This window comes from Oreochromis aureus, linkage group 11 (assembly GCF_013358895.1).
Source record: "Oreochromis aureus strain Israel breed Guangdong linkage group 11, ZZ_aureus, whole genome shotgun sequence".
Taxonomy (NCBI): domain Eukaryota; kingdom Metazoa; phylum Chordata; class Actinopteri; order Cichliformes; family Cichlidae; genus Oreochromis; species Oreochromis aureus.
This window is the reverse complement of record NC_052952.1, coordinates 10,039,081-10,054,476: the sequence shown is the minus strand read 5'-3', so window position 1 is coordinate 10,054,476 and position 15,396 is coordinate 10,039,081. Positions and strand designations below refer to the sequence as shown.

The following is a 15,396-nucleotide window of genomic DNA, read 5'->3' as shown; positions in this document are numbered from 1 at the left end:
CTGGATTTGTATCCTTCCCTTTCTACTCCAGGGTGCTGTGATCACTCCAGCTGCTGCCATTGAGCCCAGTTTGTCTATTCACCCCTCCAGTGTAATGGCTCCTCTAACCCAGCAGATGAACCACCTGTCTCTGGGCCCAACAGGCACTGTAAGTCTCCCCTTTAGCCAGTCAGCTCATCGTGCTGTGTGTGCATGTGTTTGTTTTATCCTTTGAGTTATATGTGTAATATAATTGTACACTTGCAGTTTCAGTGTTTTTCTCAGAGTAGAAGCGCAGGGGCAGAGGAAAACTGCCTCAGTGCTTCTGTTTTCAGTCTAAAATGTGAAATGACAATAAGACAAATGACACAGTCTGTGTTCGTCCCCTTGTATCTGTAGTACATGCCTGCTGCAGCGGCTGCTCCTATGCAAGGAACCTACATTCCCCAGTACACTGCAGTGCCTGCCTCGGCCATCACAGTGGACGTAAGGACAAAAACAAACTGCAAACTTTCATTTGAAATGAAAACTGCTGATTAAACATATATATTTTGTGATATAGTCTTGCTTAGCCTTTGGCAATCTGTATAATTCAGTGAGAGAAATAATTTACACCGAAACCCTCCCCAAAGATCAGAGGAGCTGTTTTACAAGTAGATAAAGTTAAAATCACAGACTGAAAACTGACTGCACCAGATAAACCTGTCACCTTTAAAAAAAAAAAATGAAAATTGAATTTTTCTTTTTGGATTCCTTTGCTATGCGCCATAAAGGAGTCCCTACTTTAATATAATTGCCCAAAGTTTCAAGGCTTTGTTTTGTTCCTTAATATCTGACTTTTCCCCCTGTTCAGGGTGTGGTGACAGACCCCTCTCCACAGACAGCTGCCCCCTCCTCACAGGACGCCAGTGGGCAGCAGCCTTTACCTGTGGAGAACACAGGAGATCACGCCACAGCCTACTCTTACCAGCAGACTAAGTAAGTGTGATGATTGCGAGTCTGTAATTTTTTCACATTGTCTTGTACAGCTGGTGCATCCTAACTGGTACATTAACTGTATCTGCAAAAATGAACAGCATCATTTACCTACAACACAGCTTGAACTGAGTTTTTTTGTTACAGCTAAAATTATTCTCAAAAGATTCAGAGTTCAAATTATTGAAAGTATGTCTGCTGATGATGGTTAGATACTCTTAAAGGTACTGAAATAGGCTTTGTTTGCTGTAACAGCTGCTTTTGTTCATACTGCTCTTTACGTGGAGTTAAGCCTGTTCATGCTCTGCACAAAAATGCACAGCATGAACATTAAAGCATTAAAGCGCACTGACATTTTAGATCTGATTTGTTGAATGTACACGTGATAAAGATCCCAGACAGAAGAGCGTTTAATTTAGGAAAGAAACTGTCTTATTACAGTTTTGAAATGCACTAAAGCTCTGTTTCCTAAGTCCGTGTAGCAACGACTGTAAAGCATGTTGTTTGTCTGCACAGCTATAAAGGACTGCAGTACAATTTCCACACTATGCCGCGTTTTTTCTGTTTTGGTCACAGATGCATGGCAACCTTTGTTTGCAAAATTCTCCTTCTGGCTTTTTATCTTTATCCTGGTGTTTATCTTGTTTTTCTGCCTCCTAGATAACCAACGGGTAGTTTCCTTTACACATAGTGATTGAACAAAGACTGTTGTGCCTACTTACAAAACAAAAACGGTAACATTGTTCACGGATCCCTCAGTCACGTCCTCACTCACTGACTTTTCTGTCTCTTTTAGATAACAGGATTGGTAGGAATCATTGCTGCATTGCCTTTAGGAGGACTGCACGAAGGCGCTGGAGACGCAGAGTATCAAAATGAAACGGGACAAAACAAAAAACAAAAACAGAGGTGACATGGACATCACTGACGGGAGAATGCTTCCACTGTGCACGGGCACCAAATAAAAGACAAAACGATGAAAAAAAATATCTTTCTTACCTGGTTGAACTAAGAAAAAGACAGAAGAAAAAGCAAATGATGGTTTGCTAGACTCAAAGACAACGAAATCAATGGCAGTCTCCAACTTTGAGTTTTCATTTTTCACCATGAGACTGGACTTTGCCTCCAAAGGAAAAAAAAAAAACAGATAAGGGGACATAAAGAGAAATCTAAAGTCAACCAACTGTACAGAAAAAAAAATGAACATTTGAATGTGCAGGTAGATTTTCAGACTTTTTTATTAAAAATAGAAGGAAGCCAAGTCTTGAACAAAAACGGGCTGTCTTCCTTTGATATTAAGCTACATTATTTTCATTCTTTTTATTATTTGAGTAGTTTTCTAGAATATCAGTGTTTTCGTAAATCTTTATTGCCTTAATTTTCTCAAACTTTGGGAAAAAAAAGTTTCCAAGTGTTGAATTATTTAAAAAAAAAAGGACTGAGTTGTTGAATGATTTTTTTTAAAGGGTTCTTTGAGTTTATGAGAGCCTCAGAAATGAAATCTACAAAGCTATCTGTATAAGACAAAAAAAAGGTTGTATTTGTATGAAGGTGATTTTAAATTATGTGGTACAGTGCAGGTGATGTTGGTTGACTAGGGAAAAAAATCCTTTTACAACTTGTGGGAACGGTCAGCTCACCGCTTCCTGGAAATGCAGTTTAGTTCAATCATGGGAAAGAAATTCAGTTTCTCCACCACTTTTTTTTGTATTTTTATTTTTTTTATTGCGGTGCTTTTAAAAGTTTTTCCTTTGCCTGCTTGCTTGTCTCATTGCAAAAAGAAAAAGGAACATTTCTGACTTTGAGAAAAAGCAGAGAAAAAAAGCTAGGATTTTTAAATGTGCAAAAAGCAATAGTTTTAGTAAAACTGTTGACAGTTTCTTGAGTCTTTCTTAACTGTTGAACAAAAATACAGCCCGCGGGTGGCATATTTTATACCAAAGATGAAGAAACTAGGTTGTAAAGAGATCTTCCTGTTGCTTTTACTTAATTTTTTCCACTTTGAATCTGCTTTTTGGTTTTTGTCAAGCTGTTGCTGTGTGAAATGATCAGTGAATGAGAGCATGCAGTTGGTCCTTTAGCACATTTGCCTCAATCGGACGAGATGTTTTGTGCATCATGTGATCAAACTACCACCGCATCTAAAACCCTGTGGAATCCTGGTGAAAAAGCTGCTTTTTATTAGACACCCAACGACATCCTGCCGAGGCCTCATCGACTGACCTTACATACCAACGCCGAGACGGCACAGCTCACGATGAATGCTTCCCAAAATACAACAGATTTAATTGTTTTGCATAATCTAAGTCCAACTCACTGTTTTGTCTGGTTCTTGCCAAACACAAGCCACTGAAAATGTGAGCAGGTCGATGATCTCTGTGAGAGGAAAGGGCATTCCTGTTGAACGAAATGATTTCAGCTTATATATATTCTCCTAAAAAATGAGGAGAATTACTTTTGTTGCCTTTACTTTTTGTTTTTTTTTTCTCTTTTTGATGATTATGTGTGAGCTGCTAAACACTTTTCAGTATTGGGGATTGAGGTTGTCTTATGTTGGGTCTCCATGGAATATTTGCACCTCCAGAATGACTGTAATTGATCATTTTAAGCCAGAATAAAGATGAAAGAAACACAAACGCGCATTATTGTGCCTAGAGAATATCGGTTGAGAACAGAAGAAATATTAAGATGAACTTTAACTGGCTCGCACTGGCTCTGAGGTCACGCCCTCGAAGACCTACACACCTTGACTTTCCACCAATGAAAGGAAGCTAAGGAGAGACACAGGAAACGAATTGTCATAGGGGAAAACAAAATTGGTTTAACCAAAATCAAATGGATAGAAACCTCTAAAATAAACAGGGGTAGGGAGTGAAAGAGAGTAGAGAACTCAAAAACAAAAGTAATATTTATAAGATCTTTTTTTTGTACAGGTGTGTACAAGAAGATGCAACAGAAGTAACTTAGCTATTTTTTTATTTGCTTGGTCACATGCCTCCCATGTCTTTAAAATTGTGATTTTGAGAGTGTCTGTAGAACCAGTGGGTATTCCTGTAGCTTCAGATGTGTCTTTTTGTTTGTTTCTTTGTTTTTTTTTCTTTTTAGACGAAACTTTCAATAAAAAAATAACAAAAACGAAATCAAATCCGTACTCGTCCTGGATATTCTGCAGGAACAACACACTACCACTGGAGTGCGCTATTGTTTTCTGTGGAAGGAAAGGACTGAAAGTCCGTTGGTGTGCACACGCGTGCAATTTTAGTAAGTGACCAAGGTAAGTTCACACACGCAAATTGGTTTTAACTGCTGTAAAGGATTAAAAAAGCTTAAGCGTTTAGTTTCAACAAGCAAGATTATGAAGCTACAGCCCCAAAAGATGCAGTTAGTTGAGAAGTTTATTACATACAGTACTGACAAGAGAGCTCATTATTGCCAAAGCAGAAACAGTGCAAGCAGTCTGCATCAAATTAGAATCATGCATCATTTTCTCCAGTGCAATGACAACAAAATGTCAAGAGACAGTTTTATTCATGCAGTTTAGTCATACATCATACTTGCTGTCCCTGTGAATAAATTACTGTCATGAAATCTTTATTTTTATTCATCATTTTTTCTTTATAAAGAAATAATAAATAACGAGGAAAGTACCAAAATATTACTTTGTAACAGTTGCCAGTTTCATCTACCAGCTGGATCAGCAGGATGTAAAAACAAAGTCCATCCATCCATGTGCTACACCACTAATGGAGTCATTGCTAACAGGGCTTAATTTTTTTTTCCCAAACTGCTCCATTTATACAACTGAATGAACCACTTGTGTACGACTATCCAACAATACTTTGCTCAGAATGCAAGCCTTTTATAACTCACTGCAGCAATATACGACTATGATGCATTTAGTTAAAACAAGAGAAGCACGTAGAACTGCTGTAGCACTGAATGACTTTCTGTGATGACCAAAATTAGTTAAGTAGGTTGTATGTAAATAAACCTTTAAACTGATATGAAAATAATAATGAGACAATGGCATCATTTATTAGAGAAATGTTAATTCAATAAAGCTATCGTTGTGCGCTTAAGGTTTGGCAATATAAAACAATACATTGAAGCTACAGTACAACCATTTGCTACCATTTTCAGTGCTATAACATGTAAAATGCAGGGAAAAAAACAGTAACTCATGCTCTGGTCTAAAGCGGGCACTCAACTCATTTTGGGAATGCACAACAATAAAAAGCACATGGAGACTGATGGATGCTCTTATATTTTTGTGCTATTTAGACAAACACTGTCACTATTTTGTTGAGCACAGTCAACTAAATTAAAAAAGTACATTAATTTTTGTAAGATTCCCTGAGGTAGAGAATGAAGAGTGGTCTAATACTTTTTAAAGCTGCTTTTACATAATTTATCTGAAGCTAAAATCCCCAAAGATGGCAGCACAACGTACTGCATTGATTTTGAGGCTCTTCAGTTTTGTTTTGTTTTTAACTAAAAGCTAGTTCATGTCTCAACCTGAATAATAACACATTTGATTGTTAACGTCCAGTCCAGGCATCTTGGCACATGCAACTGTAGGATTCTCCGAACCTCTTGCAGAATTACAGCAGTTCCCAGGCCTTTCAATAGCCGATGATTCCCTGTGTAACCTACGCTCTCAGTAGCAGGTGCGAATGATGATGATGAAAACTAAGACAACAGTCATAATTGTTAGCGCCGAAAACAGGAAGATGAGGCCGGCAAAGACGGGGTTTGACATCGGAGGGATTTTCTTCACTTCAGAAGGAATCATGTTGGACATACTCAGCATGTAGCCCAAACTCCAGCCTATATTAGTTTTCTTTACCTACAGGAAAAGAAAGAAAACATATAATTTGAATGTTTTACATTTATTAAAACCACATGCTTCCAACACCAGTACATCAACTTGCATGTCAGCGAAATGAAAATCATGAAGTTGTATAATTACAGCTGTAGGGCAAAAGATGAGTCATGGCACCCGAAGAAAAAGAACAGACTGTCTCGTAACTCCAAGTCTTGTAAGAACCTATCAAGCACCAGACATCCCAAACTGCACACTAACGCTATTGTTGGAAATTGGGAGAATTGCCAGCTGTTAAGAAAAAGTCTTGTCTTGAGTGCAAAAGGCCGAGCGCTCTTTGCAGTGTGGAAACACTGGTTGTAATCGTTCGTCCTTTATGAATCATGATAATATACCGAGTGTCAAAGACCAGGAATCCCCTTCTGCTGAGGGAGTTTCTTTGTGACAAATTGATGGCATGCCTTCCGCTCTTTAGGTTTTTTATTGCAGACTATTCCTACAACATTAACAACAGTTTCAAGTGGGTGGCCTCATTCACACATAAATGCCAAAGGCAGTTAAATGGCTTCCTGTATTTGTACATGTATGAGCTGTCAACAGCTTTCCAAAACAACTCTCACCAAATTAGTACATCTTACAGTTATATTTCAAGAAGAATAAGAACACAAGCCATCCATAAACTTTGAACAATGGGAGGATTGTAATGTACTAGCTTCATAGAAGGCAGCAGTGAAACTTACAAATAAAGAGTTATTTGTGTCTTATTTGCTGCTGTTTAACCAACCTGTTGTTGAAAGTTAATGTTTTTCCAGGTGTCGGTGTCGAATTTGTATCCATCTGCCAGCAAAGTAAAGACGTAGTGACCTGCGTAACAGTGGGTCTCGATGAATTTGACGTTCTCTTGTGTGTTCAGCTGAAAGAAGGTGAAACAAAGATCCGTTTAACCTGTGCTTGTAATGACAGAAGTAACTTCGTTACTTTTGCACAGCTGCACTCTACAGCTGTGGTAAGCACAAGCATGTCTCTCTCTAAATCACTTTCTTGGCCTGACATTGCCTTTGTCACGGTCCACTTTATTAAGTATACCTCTTCAACTAGTCAGCACAAATACCTAATTGGTCACATGGCAGCTACTCGGTGCATTGAAGTTCAAACTGAGCAACAAAATAGAGGGTCAGGGAGATGATTTCAAACATGGTGTTGGTGGTGAGAAAGGGTGCTCTGAGGTTTTTAGAAACTGCACATCTACCGGGAGTTTCTCTGCACAACCATCTCGAGGGTTTACAGAGAATACTCTGGAAAAAGAGAAAATATTCAGTGAGTGGTATTTCTCTGGGGAAAAATACCTTGTTGATTTCAGAGGTCATCTGAGAATGGCCAGACTGCTTAGAGGAAAGGGAACAGTAACTAAAATAACCACTTGTGGCATGGTTGCTGGATGCCAGACAACCAGGGTATACAAAAGCACAGGCTCACTAAAGGACAAGATAAAAGTGGTCTAATGACCCTGGATTTCTGCTGTGACATTCAGATGATAGGGCCACACTTTGGTGCAAAAAACCTGCTGCTTTGTATTAATGGTTCAACGTGGTGTTGAGGATATTTTCTTGGCATATTTCGGGCCCCTTAGTACCAACTGATCCTCCTTTAAAAGCCACAGTTTTGAAGGTGGAAGGTGGTACACCTTTCTAGCCACACTAGAAAGGTGTACCTAACAGAGTGTCCAGTCTGTGTATATTACTAGTAAAAAATGTGGGGACACGAGCAATAAGAAGAAGATGTGGGCGCACAGGCATTGTACATGATTTCTGTTCTTCCTCACCTTAATTTCTTGATTTTCTATCTGTATGAAAACTTACCGTTGCCCAGTTTTTGTGGCAGAAGTTCCTAACCGAGGTGTTGAAGTGATTAATGTCTGATGTGCCATTCAACTGCAGAGCCAAGGCAGTCCAGAAGAATCCAGCATATGCCTGGTAGGACCAGCAGAAACACACACACTAGGTTGTTTTGCATCGTGATCTATTTGCTTTCATGTGTTATATTTGCACTGCGTGTTACCAGGAAATCTCCGGTGACTGGTGGCTGCTCCACCCCGTTGAAGGAACACTGAGACGAGGAGCAGTTCTTGAAATCAAATATGGATTTCACTACTTTCCCACAGCCGTCTGAGTCGCCACCACCAAAGAAGGTCAACTCTTGATTGGGGTCGTAGTTTTGCGGTTTCTTTGTACACTGTGACTCAAAAATTGATGATGCTTTTTTGGTAGTATTAAAACCTTTAGGATAGCAGGGGTTTGCTATGTTTTTGGGGTTAGATGATTGCTGGAAAATAAAAATTCAAAAAATATACGTCAAAAGATGATGATTTGTTAAGAAGAATGCAAAATCTATAAATAAATAGGACAGAAAAAGACCCCAACCCTGAACTGGATAAGAGGAAGAAAATGAATGGATGGATATTTGTTATGCCTTTACAGGCACATTATCTCCACTCTGTAGGGCTTATTTCTTTAAATTATACAACACCGCATACAAAGTCTGATGTAAACAGAAACTATGAGGTTAAGCTGTCATACCATCACTCTGATGCACATTCAGCATATTTCTTGTAGAATTACTATTAGTTTCAAGAATGAAGCTATGAATTACCAGAAATGATGCATTTCTCCCAGACTAGTTTGACGACAATCACGGTTCGATCAATATTCTTAATGACATAATGCATCCCTGGATCCTTTGGCTGTTAGCAGCTCAGGGACAGCAACGTTCACTAATCAGTCCACAAATTGGCCATTAATGGATTTCGCAGTGCACATGCGTGCAAAGAGCCAGACGTTCCCACTGCACTTAAACGATAACACAGTAACGCATAACAATCTAAGGAAAGAACCACCACTCTTGTAGTACCTTGGGAATATGAGAGTCCAGTGAAAGACAATTTTTTTTTTTCTGTGCATACTTGCAAAAGAAACAGAGGAAAAAGTCATTCACCTGGACTAATTTCTGCAGAACCAACTTCCCAGCTTCATTTTTGCCATAGCAGAGGAAACTGTGTGTGTAGACATTGTAAGGGTAACCATACAGTTTGACACGCAGGTAGTCTTGTCCCTTGAGATCATCCTGGACCGCAAAGGCAATCTGTGTTGATGCTCCACCAAGATCCATGGAGCCCACAGTCTTTGCTCCCTGTGGCCGTACGTATGCATTCCATACGTTTTTCTGCAAATATAATGAAGATTAATAAACGATGAAACACATAATAGCAGATTTACGAAGCTGCAATTATCTTGTTTTTTGGGCAATCGATCAGACAGATGAAGGCTGTGTCATACCTCTACCAAGTTTCCCATTAGGTAGTTGACAGTGATCCAGCCATAAAGCCCTTCTTCCTGCCCAGTGATGACTGAAGCATTTTGAAACATGAAGGGGAGGGAACTCAGGTATTGTCTGAGTTTTGCCAGGACTTTATTGGCCCTCTGTTCATCTTTCATTCTTAACAGCACAGCAGAAAACAGAAGTATTAGACATCACACTAGAAACAAACGTTAAAAAATGGAATCACTATCATGAAAGAAGCAGGTAAAGATTTTGCCAAATAGACGTATTTGCTGTTTTAGATGCTATTATTTGCTATTATTTTTATTTTCAATTCATCTAAAGCAGAAGTCATGATGGTAGCCTAGAAGGCTTGGCTCTGTTTTTTAAAATGAGATCAGTATGTCACTTTAAAAACGTTTACATGTGCACATATTTTGGAGCAGAGGCTTTCTCCTGGAAACCTTTCAAACAAGCCAAGCTTCTTCAACCTTTTTTAAATGTTTCTGTCATTAACTCTGTTTTATGTGTGGGTTTTATTTATATTTGTTTGTTTTGTTTTGGTCTTTCTGCTGTTTCTCTGAGCATTGCACGGTCTGAGTTTGGGGTGGATTTGCTGGAAAGTCCACCCCTGAGAAGATTGGCAACTGTCTTAATAGTTTTCCACTCGTGAATAATCGTTCTCACTGTACAATTATGGATTTTATAATAAGATGTCTTTCCTGCTTTTAGATAACACCCTGGGTCAACACACCTGAATCAAATGATTAGCACAAAGCTTCAAGACAAGTAAATGCTCTAAACCAATAAACTGCCAAAACATCTTCTTTTATAGATGTGCTCACACTTGCTGATGAGCAGTTAATCAGATGCATTTGATCCGCAGTGCCTGGAAGCAACGAGGTGTGTTCATCTATTTAAATAATGTTAGAATCTGGACCAGATGTTTTGTTTTTTAAATTATGCTAAAGAGGATGTCCTTTTTCACATGACTGTAAATCGTTTCATGCAAACTAATCAACCTTTTTTTGTATGTTTGTTATACTTTAACAACAATATACTCTGTCCCCTACTTCTACGTAGAAGGTCTGCCTTTGTCATCATCTTTCCTTGGGCTGGAAAGTATGAAAAGCCATATTTGATCCCAGGCCCAGAGTTGGACACATGTGATCGAAATTCCTAAGTTTTGTCCTGCCCTTTAGTCTGGATGTATTTTTATTGCTGGGGCTTCCCCAGGCATCCAGAGGGAGGGGGATTATCCATCAGGCAAAAGGGGGGAAATATAAGACACAAAGCTGTACTGTGAAGCAGACATCCCTTTTTGTCTCTTGAATGCTTGCACAGCAAAATCGGCATTCATAATTCAGCACCAATGAAGTTGGTTCAATCCACAGCACATATTTGAAAGTATTAAATACATCACTTTAAGAACATTTCTGCATCTCTGTCTTGATATTCTCATCTTTAAAAATCATACAATATACCCATTAAAAATTCACACTACACACACATAAAGTCATAGATCTAAATATTATGCTTTTTAAGAATGTCTTTATTTTTATTATGTCTTGCAGTTCTTTAGTCATCAGCTCACTCTTCAGTGCATGAAAGGTCAAGAAAATCCTAAAATTAATTAATTAAAAAAACACTTTTGACACTTTAATAATAATATAAGTAATCAAAAGCTTCTTACTGTAGTAGTCTCATTCCAGCTGTAGCGCCGAGAAACAGGCGCGTACTGTTGTGTTTTGTTGGAGGAATGGTTTTAGTGACGATGTCCATGCATTTCTTAAATCCTGCCATTGTCTTATCATCGCTCCCGGGGTTAACCTTCATGTCAGAGATGGCATTACCTGAGGACACAAATCCAAGCTAAAATTCTTGCGTGTGTGTAGAATGTCTCCAATTTAAAACACACTCTTTATGTTGTTTCTTCTGTTTGCAAAAGCCTAAAAAGAATTTACCAGCAAGAATTTACCCCCCACCCCACACAAACACACACACACACGCATTTTCAGTTTCGTCAAGTTTAGTCAAAATGTAATTTCCTCTCTTTCTTATATGTGACTCACCATCAACTTTACAGTTTAATGTCTCAGTCACTATTCCTGTTTCGTTCTCCTTCGCTCCTGGCCATTCGTACAGGTACACATTGGAACGAGATGAGCCAGCGTCTATCACTATGCCGTACTGACAGGAAGAAGGAAGAAAAAAATGTTATTGCACAAGCGTTTTCCAATCAGTCTAGCAGGTTGCTGTCTATTAAGCACGGAGTAGCCACCGTGACTTTCATCAGGCCTCTGTGTGAAAGATGTTGCATAATAGCAGTAAAAGCCTATTTTCTTTATGAAGATATAGTGGGGTAATGGTATCCTTAGCAAAAAAGAAAGCCTAAAATTAGAGAAGTGAAAAACCACTGACACACTCCTGTTGAAAAAGCATACACACATACACAAAAAGAGAACTGACAAACACGCAGAACAGCATCTGAAACTCATCACAACGAGTTTTTTTTTCCTCTTTTTTTTAGCCCTTGTTTGAAAAAGCTTTCGGTTCTAATTAAAAGGAGTAGGGGAAATAGCACTACGGCCAACATGCCTGTTTGTTTTGAATGCCATTAACAGTACACGCAAAGGTAAATGTGTTTCATCAGAACCGCCACTCATCGCCAAGCAGACTGATGAGGAATCCCCCGTCTCTGATCCTGACTTCAGTGCAGTTTTTGTGTGTTATGTCTTTATAACAGCATGCATATTTATATTTGCATCCTGGAGTATTGCGCTGATGCTCACCTCTTTGCTGTATTCTAAAAACCTCCAAGTGTCCTGGATGACAGCAACGGCAATGAGGGCAGCAATGCTGGTCAAGAGGAGCACCATCACTCCTGCTGTCCGACACTTGTAGCCCATTTTGTGTTTGGAAGCCATTTCCTGTTGGCAAGAAATAGGGTTAAAGAAGATGTGTGGTTCTCACTAAAAGCATCTTAGCTCTCAAGGTGAAGATGTGCAGATGTTTAAAAAAGTCATGAGTCGTAACAGTGACCTGGACTGCTACAGATGAGTAAGCGCTCGCAAGCCAAACGGATGCTTAACCAAATCCAAATCAGAGGGAGGTTGTTCAGTCAGAAGAAATCTTTTAGGGAGAAAGCACTAAAATGCAAAAAATAAATACATTTCTGTTTGTCGTGTTTAGTTTTTTTTGTTTTTTGGCTACGATTATACATCACACACAAGCATGCAACATGAAATGCAGCTTTTTTTCCCATGTGCGCATACATAGGCTACACACAATTTAAACCTTTAAAGCTACTCCCATAAACATTGTGCAATATATGAAAACATATATTCATCACTTTGCAAGGACTCATTAAATTCAAAAACATCCTTTTATTCATGAAATTCACTAACAGATGAATATGCCAGTGGATATGAGTAATGTTTGTTATTCAACCAATAATCAGTTATAATCATGTTATTTAAATTTGCTGAAACTGCCACACCACACTATTCTGCTCATGTTATGTTCACATGTAATTGCATCACTGTTATTGCAGCTATTTGTCAGTATACAGCCGTTAGGTAATCCTGCCTCAGCCTTGTCAAAACTGTCCTCACCAGACTGACAACCACTTAGGCGGAACCCTAGTTCTGTGTCTCTCCTGTTTATTGTCCATTTAAGCTTCATAAATCCAGGAATAAAATTGTCTGCCTGACTCCTCTGCTATAAGCAATAACAACAATGACAACACCAATGTTTGTTCATCTACATAACTCTAAAGTTACCACAGCAACTTCTGTAGAAACAAGCAGACTAAAGGTGCTCGACAAGGTGCGATCACGACTGGCTGACATGGCAACAAGCGAGTCTAATGTTTCTGATACATGTTGCCCGCAAGGTGCTTGACGTTTCGGAGCCATGTGTGCAATACACTTTCTGGGCTTTCACTTTTGAGTGTCTCTTCTTTGTAACTGTGTGCTTAACATTTCCCGGAGCTGTTTCCAAAACAAAGAGATGCAAGCAAAGTGTCAGCCAGCACATGAAGAGAAATAGCAACCTATCTGTTTTTGCTGTGTCTATGTTGCATTCACTACAAAGTATGCTTCTGTAACTACAGGAAATTATATCCAATCAACCTGCCAAGACAAAGACAGTACAAGTTCTTACACTCCAAGCAGCTCACAATGAAAACAAACATAAGGAGGCATGAGTGACTGTGTGTGTGAGGATGGAACATAAAACAAATAATTCTATAAAGTAATGATGCGTATAAGTAAATAATACTATTAATTTGCAGTTAAGAAACGATGTGTCTTTTGAGCCATTGGTAATGTGAGCTCACTCATCTCTGGCTTTACGGGCTACCATTGCAATGAGCCTGGCTTAAAAACTAAACTGTATTTAAGGTTGTGGGTGATTTTAGTACCACTGAGACAAACACTTCCTCTTTGTAAAGTAAATTTTGGTTTCAGTTCTTTCCCACTGCTTTGTCAACTTTTTTTTTTTTTTTACATGCACAGTTGTTATTTGTGGTTTTTAGTAGCATTAATAAGTTTGACATATTGCATATTTACACTGCAGTGCATCTCAGATTTGCTGGATGTAAAGTGTCACACAGTGGAGAAACAACAAGATTAGGCAAACACCACAGTTACTTATAGTTTGTTATTGTAAATGAACCGCCTTTTGGGCTTGTAATACAAAGACTTACTGAATACATTCATTGCACTTGACTTGCACCTATTTTATTTTTTTATGTCAATAGTTTTCCCTTTTCTAAAGCTTAAATGTGCAATTACTTTCATTATTATTATTATTATTTTTTACTATCACCTGAGTAGAAATACATGGCTCCTATAGGATTTTGAGTTAGCAGTTGCAAAACTACACAATATCTATAGAATACACAATGTGATATTACTGGTTCTGCAGTTTACATGAAATTCAGCCAGGTGAATCAACAAGTCATATCGACTCTGTTAACACCCACTCAGTAAAAAATCAGCCATGTGTCGCTGGGAGTCAAATAACTTGAGCTATCTCCCCTGCTTGTAAGGACAGGTTCTTAAGGTGGTGAGGAGCGGATAGAAGCAAATGTGTCTCGCCACACTCTAACGTATTCAGAGTCATGCAGCACAGCGGCACAGTAAAACTAACTTGCCAGTGTTGATTAACCCTTTGATCATGTCTAAATACCTGTTGTGTTCAAAGGTTAAAAAAAATAAATGCATGTGAGGAAATGTTTTGTTTCTTACCTTCTAGAGCTGATTTTTAGAGTCTCGTTGAGAAAAGAGAGAGATGGTTCTAAAGAAGGGATGTTGATCTAAAGCAGGAAATGTGGTTGCAGCAAATCAAGAGAGAGAGAAACAGAGAGAGAGAGAGAAGGTGCTCTGAGTGCTCTCAAGAGTGACTGGCCCACAAGAACAGGAGTGGTGTACCCCAACATAAGTCACAGTGCAGGGAGGAGCAATGTATGCAGGACTCCAGTTTTTGCCACTCCCAACGCACCAGTGCAACAAAGCAGCCAGCCTACGAAGCACAGCTGCTTCTTGCTCATTGCCTGCGTCCGGTGATTAAAAACAGATACAAGTATTTGTGAGTATGATGTATGATTTGTGAGGGGGCTGGAGCTGGGATCCTTATTGATGTGATCAATAAGAGAGACTGCAGTGTGGCTGAGGATGTGTTTGGGAACTTATTATACATTCAGGTGTTGCTTAATAGGAGTAAATTATGGGACAATGGAGGCTATGAAAAGCAAATGCGTAAGTGCTGTATCAACAGTCAAGGATTTGTTGATAGCTGCATTTGATGCCAAAGTTCTCACAGACAAAACTCTGATTCATGTGTGTGAGAAACATGAGTCATTAATTTCTCTGACACAGTACTGATGGGAAAATGGGAACCTAAGCTGTTATTGCAGCACATTTGTTTGGTTTTTATGGGAAGACAGCAGAGAGTTAAAAGCATACTTTTAATTGTGTTCGCATTGTTCCTACTGCTGAATGTTTTTGTAAGGGCTCATATGTTAAGAGTTTTGCAGCACTATCTGGAAACATGAGCAATGCTTTTCCAGACTGATACACAGACTGATGCATGTGCATCAGTCTGTGTAATATCAGTTAAGGAGTGGAGATACTGTCAGAATGCATCTGTCTACATGCCCAGCCTACTGTAATGACCAAAACACCAGTTAATGCAATATTCCCAAATAATGCTGGGAAGTCAGACACCACTGCATTCTGCTGCTAATTTAAGTATTTTCTATGGTACCCACCCACCAACCCATTTGTTACCTGTAATGCATT

At 38.9% G+C, this 15,396-nt stretch overlaps 2 protein-coding genes across 9 annotated transcripts in view; one reads left to right on the top strand and one right to left on the bottom strand.

The window, feature by feature from the left end:
• Positions 1-3,586, top strand: part of LOC116322626 (RNA-binding motif, single-stranded-interacting protein 3) — a 163,549-nt gene extending 159,963 nt beyond the window's left edge. For 6 of the 8 annotated variants that reach the window (XM_039619971.1, XM_039619970.1, XM_039619969.1 and 3 more), the window contains 4 exons: positions 32-148; positions 379-465; positions 833-957; positions 1,751-3,586. In XM_039619971.1, the coding sequence (XP_039475905.1) occupies positions 32-148; positions 379-465; positions 833-957; positions 1,751-1,754 (333 nt within the window). In that variant the 3' untranslated portion in view covers positions 1,755-3,586. Of the gene's footprint in view, positions 1-31; positions 149-378; positions 466-832; positions 962-1,750 lie in introns of those variants that run through there. The other 2 variants (XM_039619973.1, XM_031742741.2) reach the window with 1 other exon arrangement.
• Positions 3,587-4,964: 1,378 nt separating this feature from the next.
• Positions 4,965-14,506, bottom strand: entpd3 (ectonucleoside triphosphate diphosphohydrolase 3). Its single transcript, XM_031742667.2, has 10 exons — positions 14,344-14,506; positions 11,884-12,021; positions 11,164-11,281; positions 10,785-10,944; positions 9,109-9,268; positions 8,768-8,995; positions 7,835-8,098; positions 7,636-7,746; positions 6,561-6,689; positions 4,965-5,800 (listed from the first exon to the last, which is right to left on the bottom strand). The coding sequence occupies exons 2-10, from the start codon at positions 12,016-12,018 to the stop codon at positions 5,612-5,614; spliced, it is 1,494 nt and encodes a 497-aa protein (XP_031598527.1). The 5' UTR covers positions 12,019-12,021; positions 14,344-14,506; the 3' UTR covers positions 4,965-5,611.
• Between the last annotated feature and the right edge of the window lie 890 nt (positions 14,507-15,396).

Bases quoted from the DNA above. Each gene is read 5' to 3' on its own strand.
- entpd3 (XM_031742667.2), bottom strand. From the start codon at position 12,018: ATGGCTTCCAAACACAAAATGGGCTACAAGTGTCGGACAGCAGGAGTG. The intron at 8,099-8,767 runs GTGAATGACTTT...TTTATTTTCCAG, and splicing joins TTCTGCAGAAATTAGTCCAG to CAATCATCTAACCCCAAAAA. The intron at 7,747-7,834 runs GTAACACGCAGT...TGGTCCTACCAG, and splicing joins CAGTCACCGGAGATTTCCTG to GCATATGCTGGATTCTTCTG.